The sequence below is a fragment of the Melanotaenia boesemani genome, chromosome 19 (assembly GCF_017639745.1).
Source record: "Melanotaenia boesemani isolate fMelBoe1 chromosome 19, fMelBoe1.pri, whole genome shotgun sequence".
In the NCBI taxonomy this organism is placed as follows: Eukaryota; Metazoa; Chordata; class Actinopteri; order Atheriniformes; family Melanotaeniidae; genus Melanotaenia; species Melanotaenia boesemani.
Window position 1 is genome coordinate 29,316,315 of NC_055700.1, and position 20,858 is coordinate 29,337,172.

General features: G+C 42.3%; 1 protein-coding gene across 5 annotated transcripts in view; it reads right to left on the reverse strand.

Moving 5' to 3' along the window:
• Nucleotides 1-338: 338 nt before the first annotated feature.
• LOC121629787 (serine/threonine-protein kinase Nek6-like) overlaps nucleotides 339-20,858 on the reverse strand; it is a 28,772-nt gene continuing 8,252 nt past the window's right edge. The window contains exons 2-10 of one of the 5 annotated variants that reach the window (XM_041969581.1): nucleotides 20,076-20,171; nucleotides 16,878-17,018; nucleotides 15,770-15,835; nucleotides 11,813-11,920; nucleotides 11,580-11,688; nucleotides 8,053-8,160; nucleotides 7,790-7,884; nucleotides 5,766-5,879; nucleotides 339-1,312 (exon numbers count right to left, since the gene is read on the reverse strand). In XM_041969581.1, the coding sequence (XP_041825515.1) occupies nucleotides 1,202-1,312; nucleotides 5,766-5,879; nucleotides 7,790-7,884; nucleotides 8,053-8,160; nucleotides 11,580-11,688; nucleotides 11,813-11,920; nucleotides 15,770-15,835; nucleotides 16,878-17,018; nucleotides 20,076-20,153 (930 nt within the window). In that variant the 5' untranslated portion in view covers nucleotides 20,154-20,171 and the 3' untranslated portion in view covers nucleotides 339-1,201. Of the gene's footprint in view, nucleotides 1,313-5,765; nucleotides 5,880-7,204; nucleotides 7,501-7,789; nucleotides 7,885-8,052; nucleotides 8,161-11,579; nucleotides 11,689-11,812; nucleotides 11,924-15,769; nucleotides 15,836-16,877; nucleotides 17,019-20,075; nucleotides 20,172-20,858 lie in introns of those variants that run through there. The other 4 variants (XM_041969579.1, XM_041969582.1, XM_041969580.1 and 1 more) reach the window with 4 other exon arrangements.

Consider the following 20,858-nt stretch of genomic DNA (forward strand, 5'->3'; position numbering starts at 1 on the left):
ACTGAAAATATAGTTGAAACTTATTTTTGTACATCAATTTCAAGCTGTTAATATTTTTTCTAAAATGTTCATTACATGTAAACATCTTGATGGTGTACTGCTTTGTACTCAAACAATGTGGAGTTTTCATTAAATATGTTATTCCTGCAGACTAAAGAGGAGAGGGAGCATCCAGCTTGTTATCAGTGGACAGGTGAAAAGCTGCATCTCTGATGGGATGGGGCTGCATTAGTGCCTATGGCGTGAGCAGCTTCCACATCTGTGAAGCTCCATCAATGCTGAAAAGTACATGGAGGTTTTAGAGCAACATCTGCTCCATCCAGACAACGTCTCTTTCAGGGAAGACCTTGCAGATTTCAGCAAGACGATGCTGAACCACATCCTGCATCCATCACAGCAGCATGGCTTCACAGGAGAAGAGTCCGGCTGCTGAACTGGCCTGCCTGCAGTCCAGACCTTTCACCATCATCAGCTCAGATTTTCCATGAGATATGGTTTTTGCTCTTTGGGAATTAAATAAGGGCTCTTGAGATTTATAATTCATTATATTCTGTTTTTATTTACATTTTACACAGAGACCCAACTTTTCTGCTGTTGGTGTTATAATCTGAAATTTCTCTGGATTTCGTTCTGAAACCTTTGACCTACATTTAGGCCTCAAAGGAGTATTTAAGAGACTGATGGGGAATTATTATCCAGTCCAGCTGTGTTTAAAGTCTCTGGATATGTTCCAGCTTGGACCATCATTACAGAGCGATTAATATGTTCATAAAAGCTCACAGAGACAGTCCATCAGCTGGACAGAGTCCAGACAAACGTGAAAAACCTTCTCAGTTGCATGAATTTCTTCGGGTAGAAATAAAAATGACACATCCGGTCTCATGAGGCAGCCAGAGCTCCTCAGGAATCTGTAAAACTGTAAAATCTGAGGGAATTATTAACAAACAACAAGCTGCAGAAAGTTCAGCTGAAACACCAGGTGTGGACTGGGTCCAGAACCGGTGGAGGTCTACAAGAAGAAATGACTCACAGATCCATCCTCAGAAAGAGGAGGAGACAGAAATGCACATGAACCCTCTGAACACCTCACGACTTGGGTCTGTTCACTCAGGGAACAGGTGTGGAGGTCCAGACCTCCCAGTCCAGTCCTGCAGGTCTGAGCTGCTGTCCTGACGCAACAACAAGAGGTCTGAGACCAGGTTCAGGTGCTGGAAGTCCACATGTGCATCTGTTTAGCGATCTGATGCACAAAGATGATGTCCGGCCTCTGATCCGGATCAGGGTTGATGCACATGCTGACCAGATCCCGGAGCTGTGGGAAAGAGAAGGATGGATCATGTTTCTGTTCCTGATTCATACCTCCCGCCATCGTTCATGATCACCAGGTGGAAATATGCTGGAAATATCTGACATGTGTGAAGCATGTGGTGTGTTTTTAATCATGTTTAAATTAACAAGAAAATTTTATTTAAAATAAATCAATTTAATATTTATTTTTAATCTAAACCAGTATAGAAGCTAGCAGCTTTTAATCCCAGTATAAACCAGTCTGTAGCAGCTTTTAATCCCAGTATAAACCAGTCTGTAGCAGCTTTAATCCCAGTATAAACCAGTCTGTAACAGCTTTTAATCCCAGTATAAACCAGTCTGTAGCAGCTTTTAATCCCAGTATAAACCAGTCTGTAGCAGCTTTTAATCCCAGTATAAACCAGTCTGTAACAGCTTTTAATCCCAGTATAAACCAGTCTGTAGCAGCTTTTAATCCCAATATAAACCGGTCTGTAGCAGCTTTTAATCCCAGTATAAACCAGTGTGTAGCAGCTTTTAATCCCAGTATAAACCAGTGTGTAGCAGCTTTTAATCCCAGTATAAACCAGTCTGTAGCAGCTTTTAATCCTAGTATAAACCAGTGTGTAGCAGCTTTTAATCCCAGTACAAAACCAGTCTGTAACAGCTTTTAATCCCAGTATAAACCAGTGTGTAGCAGCTTTTAATCCCAGTATAAACCAGTGTGTAGCAGCTTTTAATCCCAGTATAAACCAGTCTGTAGCAGCTTTTAATTCCAGTATAAACCAGTCTGTAACAGCTTTTAATCCCAGTATAAACCAGTCTGTAGCAGCTTTTAATCCCAGTATAAACCAGTCTGTAGCAGCTTTTAATCCCAGTATAAACCAGTCTGTAGCAGCTTTTAATCCCAGTATAAACCAGTCTGTAGCAGCATTTAATCCCAGTATAAACCAGTCTGTAGCAGATTTTAACCCCAGTATAAACCAGTCTGTAGCAGCTTTTAACCCCAGTATAAACCAGTCTGTAGCAGTTTTTAATCCCAGTATTAACCAGTCTGTAGCAGCTTTTAATCCCAGTATAAACCAGTCTGTAGCAGCTTTTAATCCCAGTATAAACCAGTCTGTAGCAGTTTTTAATCCCAGTATTAACCAGTCTGTAGCAGCTTTTAATCCCAGTATAAACCAGTCTGTAGCAGCTTTTAATCCCAGTATAAACAAGTGTGTAGCAGTTTTTAATCCCAGTATAAACCAGTCTGTAGCAGCTTTTAATCCCAGTATAAACCAGTGTGTAGCAGCTTTTAATCCCTGTATAAACCAGTGTGTAGCAACTTTTAATCCCAGTATAAACCAGTCTGTAGCAGCTTTTAATCCCAGTATAAACCAGTGTGTAGCAGCTTTTAATTCCAGTATAAACCAGTCTGTAGCAGCTTTTAATCCCAGTATAAACCAGTCTGTAGCAGCTTTTAATCCCAGTATAAACCAGTCTGTAGCAGCTTTTAATCCCTGTATAAACCATTCTGTAGCAGCTTTTAATCCCAGTATAAACCAGTCTGTAGCAGCTTTTAATCCCAGTATAAACCAGTGTGTAGCAGCTTTTAATCCCAGTATAAACCAGTCTGTAGCAGCTTTTAATCCCAGTATAAACCAGTCTGTAGCAGCTTTTAATCCCAGTATAAACCAGTCTGTAGCAGCTTTTAATCCCAGTATAAACCAGTGTGTAGCAGCTTTTAATCCCAGTATAAACCAGTCTGTAGCAGTTTTTAATCCCAGTATAAACCAGTCTGTAGCAGCTTTTAATCCCAGTATAAACCAGTGTGTAGCAGCTTTTAATCCCAGTATAAACCAGTGTGTAGCAGCTTTTAATCCCAGTATAAACCAGTCTGTAGCAGCTTTTAATCCCAGTATAAACCAGTGTGTAGCAGCTTTTAATCCCAGTATAAACCAGTGTGTAGCAGCTTTTAATCCCAGTATAAACCAGTCTGTAGCAGCTTTTAATCCCAGTATAAACCAGTGTGTAGCAGCTTTTAATCCCAGTATAAACCAGTCTGTAGCAGCATTTAATCCCAGTATAAACCAGTCTGTAGCAGCTTTTAATCCCAGTATAAACCAGTGTGTAGCAGCTTTTAATCCCAGTATAAACCAGTGTGTAGCAGCTTTTAATCCCAGTATAAACCAGTGTGTAGCAGCTTTTAATCCCAGTATAAACCAGTCTGTAGCAGCTTTTAATCCCAGTATAAACCAGTCTGTAGCAGCTTTTAATCCCAGTATAAACCAGTGTGTAGCAGCTTTTAATCCCAGTATAAACCAGTCTGTAGCAGCATTTAATCCCAGTATAAACCAGTCTGTAGCAGCTTTTAATCCCAGTATAAACCAGTCTGTAGCAGTTTTTAATCCCAGTATAAACCAGTCTGTAGCAACTTTTAATCCCAGTATAAACCAGTGTGTAGCAGCTTTTCATCCCAGTATAAACCAGTGTGTAGCAGCTTTTAATCCCAGTATAAACCAGTCTGTAGCAGCTTTTAATCCCAGTATAAACCAGTGTGTAGCAGCTTTTAATCCCAGTATAAACCAGTGTGTAGCAGCTTTTAATCCCAGTATAAACCAGTGTGTAGCAACTTTTAATCCCAGTATAAACCAGTCTGTAGCAGCTTTTAATCCCAGTATAAACCAGTCTGTAGCAGCTTTTAATCCCAGTATAAACCAGTCTGTAGCAGTTTTTAATCCCAGTATAAACCAGTCTGTAGCAGCTTTTAATCCCAGTATAAACCAGTCTGTAGCAGCTTTTAATCCCAGTATAAACCAGTCTGTAGCAGTTTTTAATCCCAGTATAAACCAGTCTGTAGCAGCTTTTAATCCCAGTATAAACCAGTGTGTAGCAGCTTTTAATCCCAGTATAAACCAGTCTGTAGCAGCTTTTAATCCCAGTATAAACCAGTGTGTAGCAGCTTTTAATCCCAGTATAAACCAGTGTGTAGCAGCTTTTAATCCCAGTATAAACCAGTGTGTAGCAGCTTTTAATCCCAGTATAAACCAGTGTGTAGCAACTTTTAATCCCAGTATAAACCAGTCTGTAGCAGCTTTTAATCCCAGTATAAACCAGTCTGTAGCAGCTTTTAATCCCAGTATAAACCAGTCTGTAGCAGCTTTTAATCCCAGTATAAACCAGTCTGTAGCAGTTTTTAATCCCAGTATAAACCAGTCTGTAGCAGCTTTTAATCCCAGTATAAACCAGTCTGTAGCAGCTTTTAATCCCAGTATAAACCAGTCTGTAGCAGTTTTTAATCCCAGTATAAACCAGTCTGTAGCAGCTTTTAATCCCAGTATAAACCAGTCTGTAGCAGATTTTAATCCCAGTATAAACCAGTCTGTAGCAGCTTTTAATCCCAGTATAAACCAGTCTGTAGCAGATTTTAATCCCAGTATAAACCAGTCTGTAGCAGCTTTTAACCCCAGTATAAACCAGTCTGTAACAGCTTTTAATCCCAATATAAACCAGTCTGTAGCAGCTTTTAATCCCAGTATAAACCAGTCTGTAGCAGCTTTTAATCCCAGTATAAACCAGTCTGTAGCAGCTTTTAATCCCAGTATAAACCAGTATGTAGCAGCTGTCAGACTGGGAGGTAAAATGATGTAAAATGAATGTATGAATAGATATAGCAGCATAAAGGTCGACCAGAAGAAGAAAGCAGAATTTATTACTAACAGAACTTTGTAGAAATAACACACAGACCAACAGTGACCAAACCTTTTCTCATCTCATCGTTCTCTCAAGTCTTGGCTTTCAGGAGAAAAAATATTGTTATTGAAACAAACACACAACAGAAACTATTTCCATGTTTCCACTTTTTCCTCATTTCCAGTTATTCCTGCTACTATTTACCTGCTATCCTCACTAAACCAACTCCAGCTCAGCTGCTTTGTGGCGCCACCGTGCATCAGAAACGTCTTCTTGGCTTTATTCCAGCCATAGAGGAGCATTATTTTTCTTCCTTTCACACACACATAGAACTTTCTGCTCACTGGTTGATCTTTGGCTGCTCCTGATTGGACGTTACCGTCAATCTAAGCTCTCTGATTGGTGGAAAGGCTGACAGGAAGTGGCTTCATCATCATGTCCAGGTCTAAATAGAGGTCTCTTAGCAACATAGTAGTGATGGTGATGTTTTTATGATGAAATGTGATAAATAATGCTGTTATCATGGATCATTGTGGATTTACCAGATAGAGTCTCTGAATAAAAACTACATTTAGTGGCTGGATTGTAAACCTCCTGGACGGGATAGAAATGCCTGGAAAACTTCTGAAGATCAGCTAAAGGGTTAAATATCCATCACATTTTATCCCACAGAGATACACGCTGCTGTTGGACCACTGCAGGGCTAGAAGTGGGATGGCTTCAGGCTGAACTACAGCCCCAGTTACAAAGAAGTTGGTAAAGAAAAACAAAGTAATAGTGATATTGTGAAAATGTTCTTCTACCTTCTCAGAGTAATGATCAGGTGGAAGTGGAGGATAATCACACTGTTCGATCTTCTCACAGAGGGACACGAGGTTCATCTTGTCCCCATAAAAAGGACTCTGCAGGGCTGCCATCTGCAGACAGAAGAAGACATCTGGATGAGAAGAAGTCCAGCAGGACCACCTGAAGACTCGTGAGAAAGGAAATAAAGGGTTTTAAGGTGTTTGTCTCCAGACTGATTTAAAACTCATTCTGTACAATGATGACTTGTTCTTTCTTTGATGACAGCAGAATGATGGTCTGGCTGCCGTGTTCTGCTGAACTAATTTACTCTGCCAGGAGCAGCTTCTGGACCTGCAGCTCCCCTTGAATCTTAATCTTCTTTTTTTATTGTTGTTAAAATGTGTTTTTGCTTATAACTGCTGGACTGGAGAAACAGAAGGAAAAAGGTGGATAGAGGAGAAAAAGGAAGAGATAGAAAACAAAAGGTAGAAAACAAACCAGAACAGCTGCAATCAAAGCTAAACAGCTGTTACACCTGGAAAGAAGCAGGAAACATCCTAAAGGCTTCTAGAGAACGCAGCAGACAATCATCAGGAGTACCTGGGAGAAGAAAAACTGTAAAAACCATGAACAGCAACAAACACAACAGCAACTAGTATATGTGTATGTGTTTGTGTGTAGGGATGTGGGTGTGTGTGTGTAGGGGAGTGTGTGTGTAGGGGTGTGTTTTGGTGTATGTGCTAAGCAATAGTTGTGCTGGGTGATCATGTAAATGCAACCGTGCTCCATCAAAGGATCAGAGGCAGACCGAGAGGACCCCAAGCCCCGGGCCACCAGCAGCCACCACAGAGACCAGAAGGAGGCAGAGGAAGCGCACCCCCTTTCCTTTCCTGGTCCTGGTTCTGATGGAGGTTTCCTTTCCTCGTCCTGGTTCTGATGGAGGTTTCCTTTCCTGGTCCTGGTTCTGATGGAGGTTTTCCTTTCCTGGTCCTGGTTCTGATGGAGGTTTCCTTTCCTGGTCCTGGTTCTGATGGAGGTTTTCTTTCCTGGTCCTGGTTCTGATGGAGGTTTCCTTTCCTGGTCCTGCTTCTGATGGGGGTTTCCTTTCCTGGTCCTGGTTCTGATGGAGGTTTCCTTTCCTGGTCCTGCTTCTGATGGAGGTTTTCTTTCCTGGTCCTGGTTCTGATGGAGGTTTTCTTTCCTGGTCCTGGTTCTGATGGAGGTTTCCTTTCCTGGTCCTGGTTCTGATGGAGGTTTCCTTTCCTGGTCCTGGTTCTGATGGGGGTTTCCTTTCCTGGTCCTGGTTCTGATGGAGGTTTCCTTTCCTGGTCCTGCTTCTGATGGAGGTTTTCTTTCCTGGTCCTGCTTCTGATGGAGGTTTTCTTTCCTGGTCCTGGTTCTGATGGAGGTTTTCCTTTCCTGGTCCTGGTTCTGAAGGTGGTTTCCTTTCCTGGTCCTGGTTCTGATGGAGGTTTTCCTTGGCTAGGTCATTATTTTATATGAACACAGTTATTATAAACTGGACTGGTGTGGATCATATAGTGAACTGAACTGGTTTATAACTGCACTACAGGGAACTGGGCTGCCTCTGTGACTTCCAGCATGAAGATTATTCCAGAATGAAATTTAACCATCAGAGCCAAAAACAGCGGGCGTCTCTCCTGCAACATTTCCTTTCTCTGCTGGTTTTAAAAAGCAACGACAAAAGCTGCTGATAAAACATGATGGCTTGATGTTTCCTTCCCTCTGGACCTGGAATGGCAGAAACAAGCGTAAAGTTGGAATTATTATCCAACAGAGAGACAGCTCCAGTGGATCTACTCTCTTTCCAGTTTATTTACTGGGAGAACTAAAACATCTCATTTTAAATGAGAATTATTTGAACAACATGACGAATGTGAGGAAGTTGTCTCAGCATGAAGCTCTGCAGAAGCTGGACACCGACCCAGAAACATGGAAAACTCTCAGGACTGGGATCCCTGCTGCTCTGTGATTCTCTTTTCACCATGTCTAGATGAAAAGTGTGTGAATATGAGCTGACCTCATACAGGAGACATCCCAGGGACCAGATATCCGACTTGAAGTTGTATCCGTTCTCATGGATCCTCTCTGGTGACATGTAGTACGGCGTTCCCACTGGAACAGAAAATTACTCAAACTGTAGCCAACAAATCATAAAAACCTTCATTCAATCATCTCTGTCCATACCTGACTAGAATATTTCAGTTTTTAAATCTACACTCAGCACACAGAGAAGCTACTGGAGTCTGGACAGCAGTTTAAATATGACCTCATGGTTTTTACCTAAAGAATGAGCAGCGGTGGTTTTAGAGCTGAAGAAGCGTCCCAGTCCCAGGTCACCCAGCTTCACTTCTCCTGCAGCTGTTATGAACACATTGGCTGGCTTGATATCTGGTTTAAACACATAAACACACACATTAAATCTTCCATAAGACACACTCTGGTACCCCGTATTAAACCCAAAATTCTCTGCAGGACTTGTTTTTACGTGATGCAAGTGTAAAAAATGATGAGATGTTTAAAAAATATCAAAAAAAGTCCTAAAAGCGAACATGATGAGACCAACCAGGTGTTTGCTGTGGCTCTGGGTTAAATCTCACTATGAGCCAGAAAACACCAAGACACAAGATAACAACGTCCAGGTCAGCACACAGGAAGCAGAAGAAAAATTGAGGAAAAAAATTAATTTTAAATCAGACAAAATAATCAAAAGATAATTATTAATAATTAAAACAAGAATAATGAAAAAAGAAAAAACATTAATTATTGTTTTAAATGTTAGAGAAATAATTTAGAAAAAATTGTTCTGTTTTGGATCCTGCGTTTTATTCCAAACCAGCACAGAGGTGGCGAAGCGAGCCAGGACATTCACCGCTGCACAGCCGGTTTCTCACGGCTAACTTTCTCTGCTCTCTGCCGCATTTCCACCTGCAGTTGCTGCAGCGGAGGTCTCCGCCTCCAGTCCCACTGTCAGCGCAATGGAAAACATCACCTCCACCTGAGCAGCAGGAAATTCAGGTGCAACTCCAGGCATTGCACCGACAAGGAACACTGCCTCCACTCCAGCGGTCACTCATGCAGGGTCCTCAGCCTCTAACTGTCACACCGAAGAGGAACGCCTCCACCACTGCCGCTCCTGCAATGACCTCCGCCTTACCCTGTGGCACTACAGGCATGAAAGAAAGGAGGCTCTCGGCACCTGAGCTGGCCCCTGCGTGCTCATTGTGGGAGACTCTATTATCCAGCATGTCTGCATGAACAGGTGCCTCACGTCTTCCCATTCAGGTGCAGCTGTTACAAACATCACTAACTCCGCCCACCATCTATTCCATCAATACCCCTCAGCTTCCACTGTTGTAATACATGCAGGTACAAATGATCTCAAGTTCTAACAGTCAGAGACTCTAAAAATGGATTTTATCAACATCATCAAACAGGTAAATAAACACTGCATCATCACTTCCTTCACCCCGCTACGGCGATATCAAGTTCAGCCGCATCCAACAACTTCATATCTGGTTAAAAGGTTACTGTCACTCCATCAGTGTTCACATTAAACCAAACCTTTTCAAATCAGACGGCTTACACCAAAATCACACAGGTTCTCATCTTCTCACCATCAACATTGATCTCACCCTCCAGTCCTGCAAAGCTTTCTCAGACTGACGGTTCAGCCAGTACACACCTCCCCCAATTAAAACTTCCTCTCAGACACATCACACACCAGTACACATCCACATACCTCGACTGTCAGATGTCTCCATCCCATGCACACAGTACCTAGTACAGAACCCATATCCACAACTTCACAACTGAACTTTCCTGCAACATTCAATATGGCTCTTTTAAATGTCAGATCACTGTCAAACAAATCTTTTATTATTAATTATCTGATTTTAAATAATAATATTGACTGTCTCTTTTAAACTAAACCTTGGCTTGGCACTGATGCATCATTAATTCTCACCGAGGCATCTTCCCCAAATTTTAATTTTATATACTTTTTGTATGACAGAAAGAGCTGTTTTTATTCATTTGCATGAGTTTTTGAAAAAACACAAGATTTTAGTCTGGTTTTAGGACAAACCACAGTACTGAGACGGCCCTTTTAAAAATTGTTAATAACCTTAGACTTAATTTAGACTCACAGAAACTTTCTGTCCTGGTTTTACTGGATCTTAGTGCCGCCTTTGATACAGTTGATCACTAGAATTTATTAGATTCAGAAGTCTGGTGGGCCTCTCAGGTACTGTTCTTAAATGGTTTTACTCCTATCTCACAGAATGCCAACTTTTTGTAAGTATGGATACCTGCTCCTCAGGAACCCACAAAGTCAAATGTGGGGTTCCCCAAGGATTGATTTTAGGCCCAATACTTTTTAATTTGTCCATGTTGCCTCTTGGGGATGTCATCAGGAGACATGGCATTGATTTCCACAGCTATGCTGATGACACTCAGTTTTACATCGCCAAGTCTCCTGATGACCTGGAGCCAGTTAACGTCCTTTTAAACTGTATTTTAGATATAAAGTCATGGATGGCAGAGAACTTCTTACAGCTCAATCAGGACAAAACTGAAGTTTTAATTATCGGTCCTGAGGGCAAGATAGAGAGAATTTTTATCAAAATTACAACAATTTTAATCCTTCTCAGTTTTTGAGAAATCTGGGTGTTCTTTTCGACTCTGAGTTGGGTTTTAACTCCACACATCAGAAATATAACAAAAACAGGATTTTATCATCTTAAAAACATCACCAGAGTCCACCCATTTCTCTCTCTTGCCAGCATGGAGGTGCTGATGCTTTGATTTCTAGTAGATTAGATTATTGTAATGCCCTGCTCGCTCCCTTTCGAAGCTACATCTACTTCAGAACTCGGTGGCACGAGTTCTGACGAGGACCAGAGGGCGGGAACACTTTACACCAGTTTTAAAATTGCTACATTGCCTCCCTGTGCATGTCAGGATTGATTTTAAGGTTCTTTTAGTTGTTTATAAATGTCTTAATGGTCTTGGGCCTTCTTATTTATCAGACCTTCTTTTAAATTATGAAACTTTGCAGACACTGAGGTCCTCTGGTACCGGCCTTTTAGTTGTTCCAAGGGTGAGGACCAAGACATACGGCAAGGTCTCTTTCTATTGTTGTGGCCCTCGACTGTGGAACAGTCTGCCAGAAAACCTCAGGGCTGCAGAGGCCGTTGATGTTTTTAAAAAGAGGCTTAACACTTACCTTTTTAGCTTAGTTTTCAACTAAATTTTATTTGATCTTAATTTATTTTACATAATTTTATTCCACATAATTTTATTTTCATTTTACTCAAATTACTTCTTATTTATTGATTTATTTATTCATTTATTCTTAGCTGTTCTTATTATTTCTTAAGGTTATTTAATCTTTGTTTTAACTCCAGTGTTTTCCTCATGGGGATCCTCCATGCTGGGGATTTTGCCTGCTTGGTCTGGGGGTTGTTGCTGTGGTGATCACCCTTGTCTGGTTGGCTGGGGCCCTGCACTGCAGCCTTACGGCTGTGGTGTGGGCCCCAGTCTGCCCTGATCGGGGTGGTTGCCATGGCAGCGGCCGCTGTAAGACATACATGGACTGGCTCCTGGTGTGGATGGATCCCCATGATATTGTTTCCTCACAGCAGCATCAAGCCAGATGTTTATCGCTTTTAGTATACCTACCTACATTCAGTTTGTAGACAGAAATTAGAGTCAAGCTTGCACAGAATGCGGGGTGGGGGAGGGGGGTTGATTTGATTAACAACAGAAGCAGGAAAAAGACAGATTGGCCAACAGAACGAGTGAATTACCGCGATGCATTATTCTACGGGAATGCATGTGCTCCAGAGCACTGCACAGCTGCACAAAATATTTCCACACTGTTCTCTCCGGGATAAGTCGCCTCTTCTTCTTGAAGTACTGAAAAAAAATAAACAAAGGGAAGAATTTGTACGCTGCAGAAAAAGCCACATATTAATAACGTCAGTTAAAATCAGGGAGACCTGGGCCAGCACCAGTAATACACATACTAACGGGTCCAGACCTTTATCATCTGGGACAGATCTCCAGCATCAGCCAGCTCCAGAACGATGTTGAGCTCGTTGTCTTCGATAAAGGAGTCGAGGTACTTGATCACGTTGGGATGATTCAGCTGCTGCAGCGGACAAACAGCAACAGCCATGAAGGACTTAACATGTTGGACGGGTTTCAGACAAACAGAAGATTCAGAAGGGTTTAGATAAGAGCTGTCTGGTAGGGATGTGACAACTACTGATGCTCCTACTACGATTATTACCAGAAAAACAATCAGATTATTCTGCATTAATTAATTCCCAAACACTTTAAATGTATAAAACCACATTAACACTCCTAGGTCATTAAGTTTTAGTTTTAGAGTTGAGTTTAAGATTCTATTGTTTGTTTTTAAGTCGTTAAAAGGGCTGGCCCTTATCTCGCCCATCTTTTAACCCGACACGTTCCCTCTAGGTTGCTGAGGTCTGCTGACCAGTCACTTCTTCTTGTCCCGAGGTCCAGGCTGAAATTAAATGGGGACACCGCTTTTTCTGTTGTCCCCCAAATTGTGGAACAGACTCCTTGTTCATATTAAGATCTCACCAACTGTGGACGTTTTAAATCTCATCTGGCGGCTTTTTTTTTTTTTTTTTTGGCTGATTTGTTTCATGCTTGGGTTTTTCATAGACTTATTTATTTCTTCTATATATATTTTATTATTTAGGCCCCCAAATGTTTCTTTCTATTTTACCACTCTTAGTTGTACAGCACTTTGGTCTACATATGTTGTTTTCTAATGTTCTTATAAGTAAAGCTGGCTTGACCAAACTGTAGCCAACTTGTCTTTGACTTCTAAATGTTTTTATCTATTCTGTTCTATTCTGTAGTCATTTGGCAGACACTTTTCTCCAAAGCGACTTACATCTGAGAGTAAGAACAACACAAGCAGAAACCAACCAGGAGGGACCTCATAATTAAGTGGTAGTCAGGTGGACCCAGGTACTGTCGTGTAGCACTAGAGGCAATGCATTGTTTTTCCCTTCCCCTCGTTACAACTGTCCTTCGTTTAATTACGAGATCCTAATTTCATCATACAGCACTATTGCAGCTTATTCAGTGTTGAGTTGAGCCAAAGAGCTAGACAAATTTTTCTAACTCATTCCAACAAGTAGAAGAGTTAAGCTACATGCCGAAATGCTCCTTAAACAGCTGAGTCTTTAGGTTGCTCTTAAAACATTGTCCTTTAAGGTCAGCTGGTTGTCTACCATGACACCAAGATTCCAGGTAGAAGACGTAGGCACAAGCGTGATAGAGTCGAGCTGCACGCTTATCTGTGGTGGTAAGGAAGGATTGGCTGGAAAGACAATAAGCTTGGTCTTGGACAGATTTAGCTGAAGGTGGCAATCCTTCATCCATGCGGAGATATCAGCAACATGCTGATATTCACATTGAGACGTTGTGTCGTCAGGTGGGAAAGAAAGGAAAAGCTGAGTGTCATCTGCATAGCAGGGGTAGGAGAAACCATGAGAGCTAATGACTGCAGAAGAGGGCCAAGCACCGAGCCCTGAGGCACCCCTGTTGTCAGCCCATGTGATCTGGACATGTCCCCTTGCCAAGATACTTTGAAGGAACTTCCTGTGAGGTAGGACATAAACCACAAGAGGACAGATCCTGAGATGCCAAGCTCCGAGAGTGTGGAGAACAGTATATGATGGTTGACCATGTCAAATGCAGCAGACAGGTCCAGCAGTATAAGGACTGAGGATTGACCAGTGGACCTGGCAACCGTAGGGAAACTGACAGGTGAGCAGTTTCAGTAGAGCAGCCTTGCCTATAGCCAGACTGATAAGGATCTAACAAGTTGTTGTCTTGGAGGAACTGTGAGACCTGACTGAAGACTGAAGCTCTAGTAGTTTAGACATGAATGGAAGCAGAGAGACCGGCCGGTAGTTTTCAACCTGGGCTGGGTTGAGTGTGGGTTTCTTTAGCAGCGGGGGAACCCGAGCTTGCTTGAAGGCAGAGGGAAAGACACCGGATTTAAGAGAGGAGTTGATAATATGGTTACTGCAGGTTTGATTGTAGGTAAAATGCTCTGCAGCATATCAGAGGGAACAGGATCGAGAGGACAGGTCGTGGGTTTTGAGTTGACTAGAAGTTTAGAGACTTGGTCCTCATTTAGAGAGCGGAAGGAGCAGAGTGAGGCACCAGTAGCTGGTTTGGTAAGGCTGAGTTGGTCAGTCTCAGTGAATTGGTTACTGATGGTAGCAACCTTTTCAGTGAAGTAGGAAGCAAACATTTCTGCAGTCAGCACAGTGGGAGGCTGAGCAGGTGGTGGAGATAGAAGAGAGTTAAACACCATGAACAGTCGTCGTGTTGGGAGCATTGCGGATCTTGTTCTGATAAAAGGTTTTCTTGGCCGCCTTTAGGCTGGATGTGAAAGTTTCAAGTTTTTGTCTGTACTCAGACAAGTCAGTGTGTTCTTTTGATTTGCGCCACTTTCTTTCTGCAGCCCTGAGTCCGGCTCTGTGCTCCCTCAGAACCTCTGTGAGCCATGGACTGGGAGGGTTTTGTCTGTCTGGTTTTGACACCAGAGGACAGAGTTTGTCCAGAGAGGAGGCGAGAGAGGAGCAGAGTGTTTCTGTAGCCTCATTAACAGACAGTAAGGAGAAGTCTGAGTGGGAAGGGAGGGTAGAGTAAACCTCATCAGACAGCTGTGTAGGTCTGAGGGATCTCAGGTTTCTGTGGTAGGACGCCATTTTTGGTGCTGCTTGAGTGACATGAGGAAGGAAGACAGAGATTTTAACCAGGAAGTGGTCTGAGAGATGCAGCGGGGTGACGGACAGGTTGGCTGTGGAGCAGTTTCTGATCAGCGCCAAGTCAAGAGTATTACCAGCTTAGTGTGTTGGAGGATTCTGTACCAGTTTGAGATTGAAAGAGTAGATGAGAGCCTGAAAGTCAGTTGCTGTGGTTTGCCAATGTGAATGTGAGGTGTTTGGGTAAATTCTGCATTGACAGAAAGGGCGGCTGGTGTAGCTGTGTTTTCTCAGTCAGGGCTAGGACCTGAATGTCTGAGAGATTTATCAATGAACTGATAAATTCTGTTTTGTTCACTGCGGACTGGCAGTTCCAGAGACCGAAGGTAACAGAGGATGTGGTTGACGTGCATGCCATTGGAAAGGACAGGTTTTGTGGATTGCGGTGTCTACGGGTGACACGTCTTGGTCTGGACCATATCTGACAGGGATGGTTTGAGGCACAATGTGCGTTGATTTGGTTGTACGGAGGTTACAGCTCGTGCCCTTGCTTGGTGGACTCACGCAGGTAGACTCGCAGGTCTTTACCCGATACGGGCTGATACAAAGGCTGACGCTTCTGCGAACCATGTGTTGTAAAGTACCAGGAGCTGACAGCTGATGTTAACTTCACTCGATTGCAACCAGCTGAAACCGCCTCCATCTGCTTTGCCCTGAGCAGTACACAGTGGGTTGGTGGTGGGGTGGTTGTAGAGAGAAGGTGCTAACGACAGAGCTCCACACCAGCAATGTCAACAATAACTCGAAACCAAGACAGAAACTCAAGCAGTAACTCACCAAACTGACTGAACCAACCCTGACTGAAATCACTGCTTGTTGTTTTACCATATCAGCAGATCAAAATACTTTGTGAAAAGTGACGTCATTTAGGGATTATTTACAATTAATCATGACGTTTTAATACCTAGATTAATAGCGACATCAAGTCATCATGACATCCTTAGTCGATGGGTTGTCTGTCCATCTGCTCGTCAGTCAGGAGGATTATCTGAAAGTTACTCAGACGTTTCCTAGAACACATCATTCTGCTGCTCATGAGGCTAAATATTTAAATTTTTCTACAAAAAGAGGAAGAAGCTAAAACAATGACATTCAAGCAAACACCCCTGGTGAACCATCCATGACTTCTTTTTTCTCACCGACCCATTAAAAACAGCAGCTTTGGCCACCTTTACCTTCAGTAGGTCGATCTCTTTGATGCAGTCCTGACAAGCTTTAGCGTCCATCTTCTCAAAGATCTGCTACGACAAAGATGTCATCGATGTAACATCTCAGCAAATTTGAATTTATACTACAAACATTTTTTTCATAGAAACGTTAAACAGCAGGTAAACAGTTTATATCAGCTGATAAACTGTTAGAAATGAGAAATGCTCTCAAATTATAAATGATGAATTGTAATTCTAAAATATTACATCTAGGATAGTAAACTATAAAAAGTGAAACTGATGAAGAATGGATTTGTTTGGTACTGAAATGCTTGATCGAATGAGTTTGATCATTACAGAATTATAGGACAGATTTAAGTGTGTTTTGTGACCAAATTATTTATCATACTCATGTTCCTCGAGTAAATGTGATTTTTGTTTTGGATTTAGATTGTTAAGTGTATCTTATTAAGTATGGGGGTGTTTCCATGTCTTTAATCAAGAGTGTAATTGTTTGGTTTGACAGCAAGATTTCTTGTTTTCACGGTCAAATGTCATGTTACTGTCTCTCAAAACTCTGCTCTCACACTCTAAAACTTCCTCCTTGCTCTCAAATGCATCGTCTTCCTTTCAAAACTCTGCTTCTCTTCTCAGGTTTAGGGTTGCAGGTTCAAATCTCCTGCGCTCCAGTGTGGTCTCGTTCCCTCAGTCAGACTCATTCTCTGCTCTCACAATGAATTTATTTTCCTCTCTCTTGGGTTGCTGAATGAGTTGTCTGTCAAAGTGTGAGAGCAGAGTTTTGAGAGAGAGCAAAATTATGTTTGAGCGTGAAAACAAGAAATGTTGCTCTCAAATCAAATGATTACGCTCTTGATAAAAGAGGGAAATACCCCCATAATTAAGTGTTCTGATAAATCATATTGCAAGATATTACCGACCATATCGGTATAAAATATTTAGGGTTCTGGAGTAGGACACATGCCTACAAGGGTTACTGGAGTGTGGGCGGACTTTGTAGTTATCATTGTCTAGCGGCTGTTGAAAGGTGTACCTGGTGTTTCATCCAAATATATGACTTGAATTTAGAGAAAATGTGAAGACATTCAAGGATACTCTAACACCATCAATACTGTACCTGGACTTTCTTTAGTGCAACCAACTGCGCTTCCAGCAGGTATGTGGCCTTATACACCTCACTGAACTGACCCCGACCAATCTTCTTCTCAATGTGGAAGTTTGCCATGGTACAGTAGTACTTACGACTTGCCACATTTTTCTAAGCAGAGAAAACAACACCTCAAGATTAAACAGTGTAGAGCATGAAAATCTTTATTAGAACGCTCATAACCCTTGTGGGTAAATATGGACTATTTTTGGACACCATTCCGGTTGTATTTCCTCATATGAAGGATAATTCCAATTTAAGTTTGTCTTAAAGGTCAACAGAACAAATTTATTCCTCTTTCAGATCATTAGAATACAAAGAAGACCTCTTTCAAAAACGTCTGTGAAGACATTCCAGATTAATATTATTTTCTCTTATTTTTTGCTCAAATCTTCCAATCAACCTCAGTCATAATCAAAATGACCACATATGTAATTATTTTAATTATTCAATATTGATAACACAATGTCAGTTTTTTATTGGGAAAAAACATAACAAAAAATCCAAATAAAAAAAATTTATTTATTTCTTTGATTTTTTTATTACACCTGGCTCAGTGAGAGTGGCAGCCTGTAACAGCAGCTCACTGCCGAGCTTTTCTTTACTTTTTACTACTTCTGTTCTTCCTACTTTTTGCTTTTGTGTGTTTTAAATTTCGTTTTCATCAGACTAGCGCAGTTTGCACTGGTGGCTCTACGGCTCCATTATTTACAGCAGGGTAAACAATGCGTAGCATGACAGTGCTACCCGAGGAGCGACGCGATGTTCCCCACAAGCTGAGGAGGAGACGGGGGACACCGTGCTGGGATCGAGCACCGTGCCATGAGGAGATGTTACCAGCTGTCTTCCCCTCCATCATCATGGGGAATGTAAGGTCTCTTCCCAGTAAGATGGACGAGTTAGCGGCGCTGAGTACTGGGAGTGCAGCCTCCTGTGTTCACAGAGCCGTAGCTAACTGCGCTAACTTTGGACACATGTGAAGGTGTAAGAACAGCCGGGATGGAAATAAAGAACGGCAGAAGCAAGAAGAGTGGAAAGAGGAAAGGAGGAGGCCTGGAAGTGTTTGTTAATGATAGATGGTGTAACCCACACACCACTGTCAAGGAGCAGCACTGCTGCAAGGACACTGAACTGTTGGTCGTCAGCTTGAGGCCTTATTATTATTATTATTATTATTATTATTATTATTTTTCAACAGATTTGATCAGGCAGCTGCCCTTCCCCCGGCCAAGTCTCCTTTGCTGCAACCCCCATTACAGTCGGTGCCCTCTGTCCACTACTCCTCCTGTACCTCCTCCCTCACGACCTTCAGCTCACACCCACCTGACACCTCACATTCACACTGTTCTGTCCCCCCCCCACCATCAACACCTCCCTTTTCCGACCTGTCCCTCACAACACACCTGGTGAGGAATGCCCTGAAGAAGAACAATGTTAGGATTCTTAGGTACACATTCAACCTGAGCCTGAAGCTGGAGAGAGAGCCAAAGCTCTGGAAGACGTCCTGCATTGTCCCAGTGCCATAGTCACCGCACCCCAAGGAGGTCAGCTGCTACAGGCCTGAAGCTCTGAAGTCTCATCTGGTCCTCGTCCATCTGCACCCACTGGGGAGCCCCTTCCTGGACCCGCTGCAGTTCGCCTACCAGCCTGACATCGAGGAGGATGATGCCGTTACCTACCTCCTTCTCACCTCTCTCACTCATCTGGAGAAGGCTGGAAGCACTGTGAGGATCATGTTCTTTGATTTCTCCAGTGCATTTAGTACCATCCAGTCCAGGCTGCTGGGGGACAAGCTGCAGCTAGCTGGGTTGGAACCACCACCTCACTACATGGATTTTGGACTACCCCACTCACAGACCACAGTTTGTTGTGGGTGCAGGGCTCTCTGCAGCACCAGTGCTCCACAGGGAATGGTTCTGGCTCCTTCCCTGTTCATCTTCTACACCGCAGACTTTTCATACAATACACCATTATGTCATCTCCAGAAGTTCTCTGACAACTCTGCTGTTGTTGGCCTCATCACCGATGGGGATGATAGAGAGTACAGAGGACTTATTCAGGACTTTATGAACTGGTGCCTGTAGAACCTCCAGATCAGCACCAGTAAGACTAATGAGCTGGTGGTGGATTTCCGCAGGCATAGCCAAACTCCGCCTGCAGAGGTGAGCATCCAGGGAACGGACATTGACACTGTGAAGTCCTATGACAGTCTGGACTGGTCGGACAACACTGATGCCCCTGGTCTCAGTGGATGTGAGTGGGAAACGGTAGGATGATTGCTAAGCTGCCATCCCTATTAAAAGTCATGTCCCACCCTCTACGGGATGCTGGCAGCACTGGGCAGCTCCTCCAGGGACGGGCTGCTCCATCCACGGTGTGAAGGAGAGGTACCGCAGGTCCTTCCTGCCTGCTGCTGTCAGACTGTACAATGAAGAAAATGCCTGCTAGTCTGCAGACAAACAAATAATTAACAACTGGACTCTTGCCTGATACACTCCACCTCACCTCACTATTCACTTCACAATCTCGCTGTTTTTCTACTTGGGATATTTTATTTTCTTGTATGTATTTGTAGGCACATCCTCTCTCTGTACTGTGTACAGGTATAATTAAATTACAGTTATTATTATTTTTTTTTTTTATTATTACTATTTTTATGCTAAATATCTTTTTTTGATACTTTTTTTTAATCTTATTTTATGTCTTGCATTTCCTACTATTTATTTTCCACTGTGTGTTTTGCTGCTGTTATACTGTTAATTTCCAAGCTGTGGGACTAATAAAAGAATCTGAATTCCATATATTTTATCTAAAGATTTAAAGACTTGTTTTACAAATTAAATTCTCCAGTTCCCAAATTCTCATTTTGCTTTTGTTCTCATAAAAACAGTGACATCATGTCAGTAAACTGGCATTTAATCTGTTAAAATAATTGGACTAATTACATATTTGGTAATTGACTGAAAGATATGAGCAAAAAAAGTAGGAAAAAAGTATTATTCTTTCATGTTTCTATAGAAATTTTTGGGGAGGACTTTCTGTCCTCTAATAAACTGAAAAGGTTATTAGTTGGAAGTAAAATAAAGTGACCCAAAGGGGTTAAAAGACATGTTAGATTTATTTCCACAATGTCTGATCCCATCCAGTACGAAACAGACTGACTCCTACCTGATCGACCTGATTAGGCAGCTTGCACAGATTGTTGAGATTATCTAAAGCAGGTTGGTTGTTGTTCTGGGCCTCCATAGTGGTCCACGCCCAGAGCTGAAATAGAAAAAAAACAAACCAAAACCAAAACATTTTAATCCTCAGAGCACTGAAAAACCCTCCACAAAATATCCACATGTGAAGGCAGAAGAAGAGTCGGGAAGGAAATAAAGAACGGCAGGTGGTAGAATGACCTGTAGCCCATTCACACTGCAGGACTCTGGCTGGTACCAGTTCCTGAACCGGTTCCTGAACCAGTTGATGCTACAGACCAGAGATAGAGACTCCAGTCTGGGACTTGGACTCCACTTAAATCGCATTAGACCAACTCCAGATTTGAGTCTAGTTAACAATTCCCTCTCCCTCCCTCCCTCCATCCATCCATCATCCATCCATCCATATATTCATCCATCCATCCATTCATCAGTACATTCATCCATCCATCCATCCATCAATCCATCCATCCATCCATCAATCAATCAATCAGTCCATCCATCCATCCATCCATCCATCCATCAATATATCCATCCATCCATCCATCTATCCATCCATTCATCCATCCATCCATCAATATATCCATCCATCCATCCATCAATAAATTCATCCATCCAATATATCCATCCATCCATCCATCCATCCATCCATCTATCCATCCATCCATCCATATATCCATCCATCCATCCATCAATAAATTCATCCATCCAATATATTCATCCATCCATCCATCCATCCATCCATCTATCC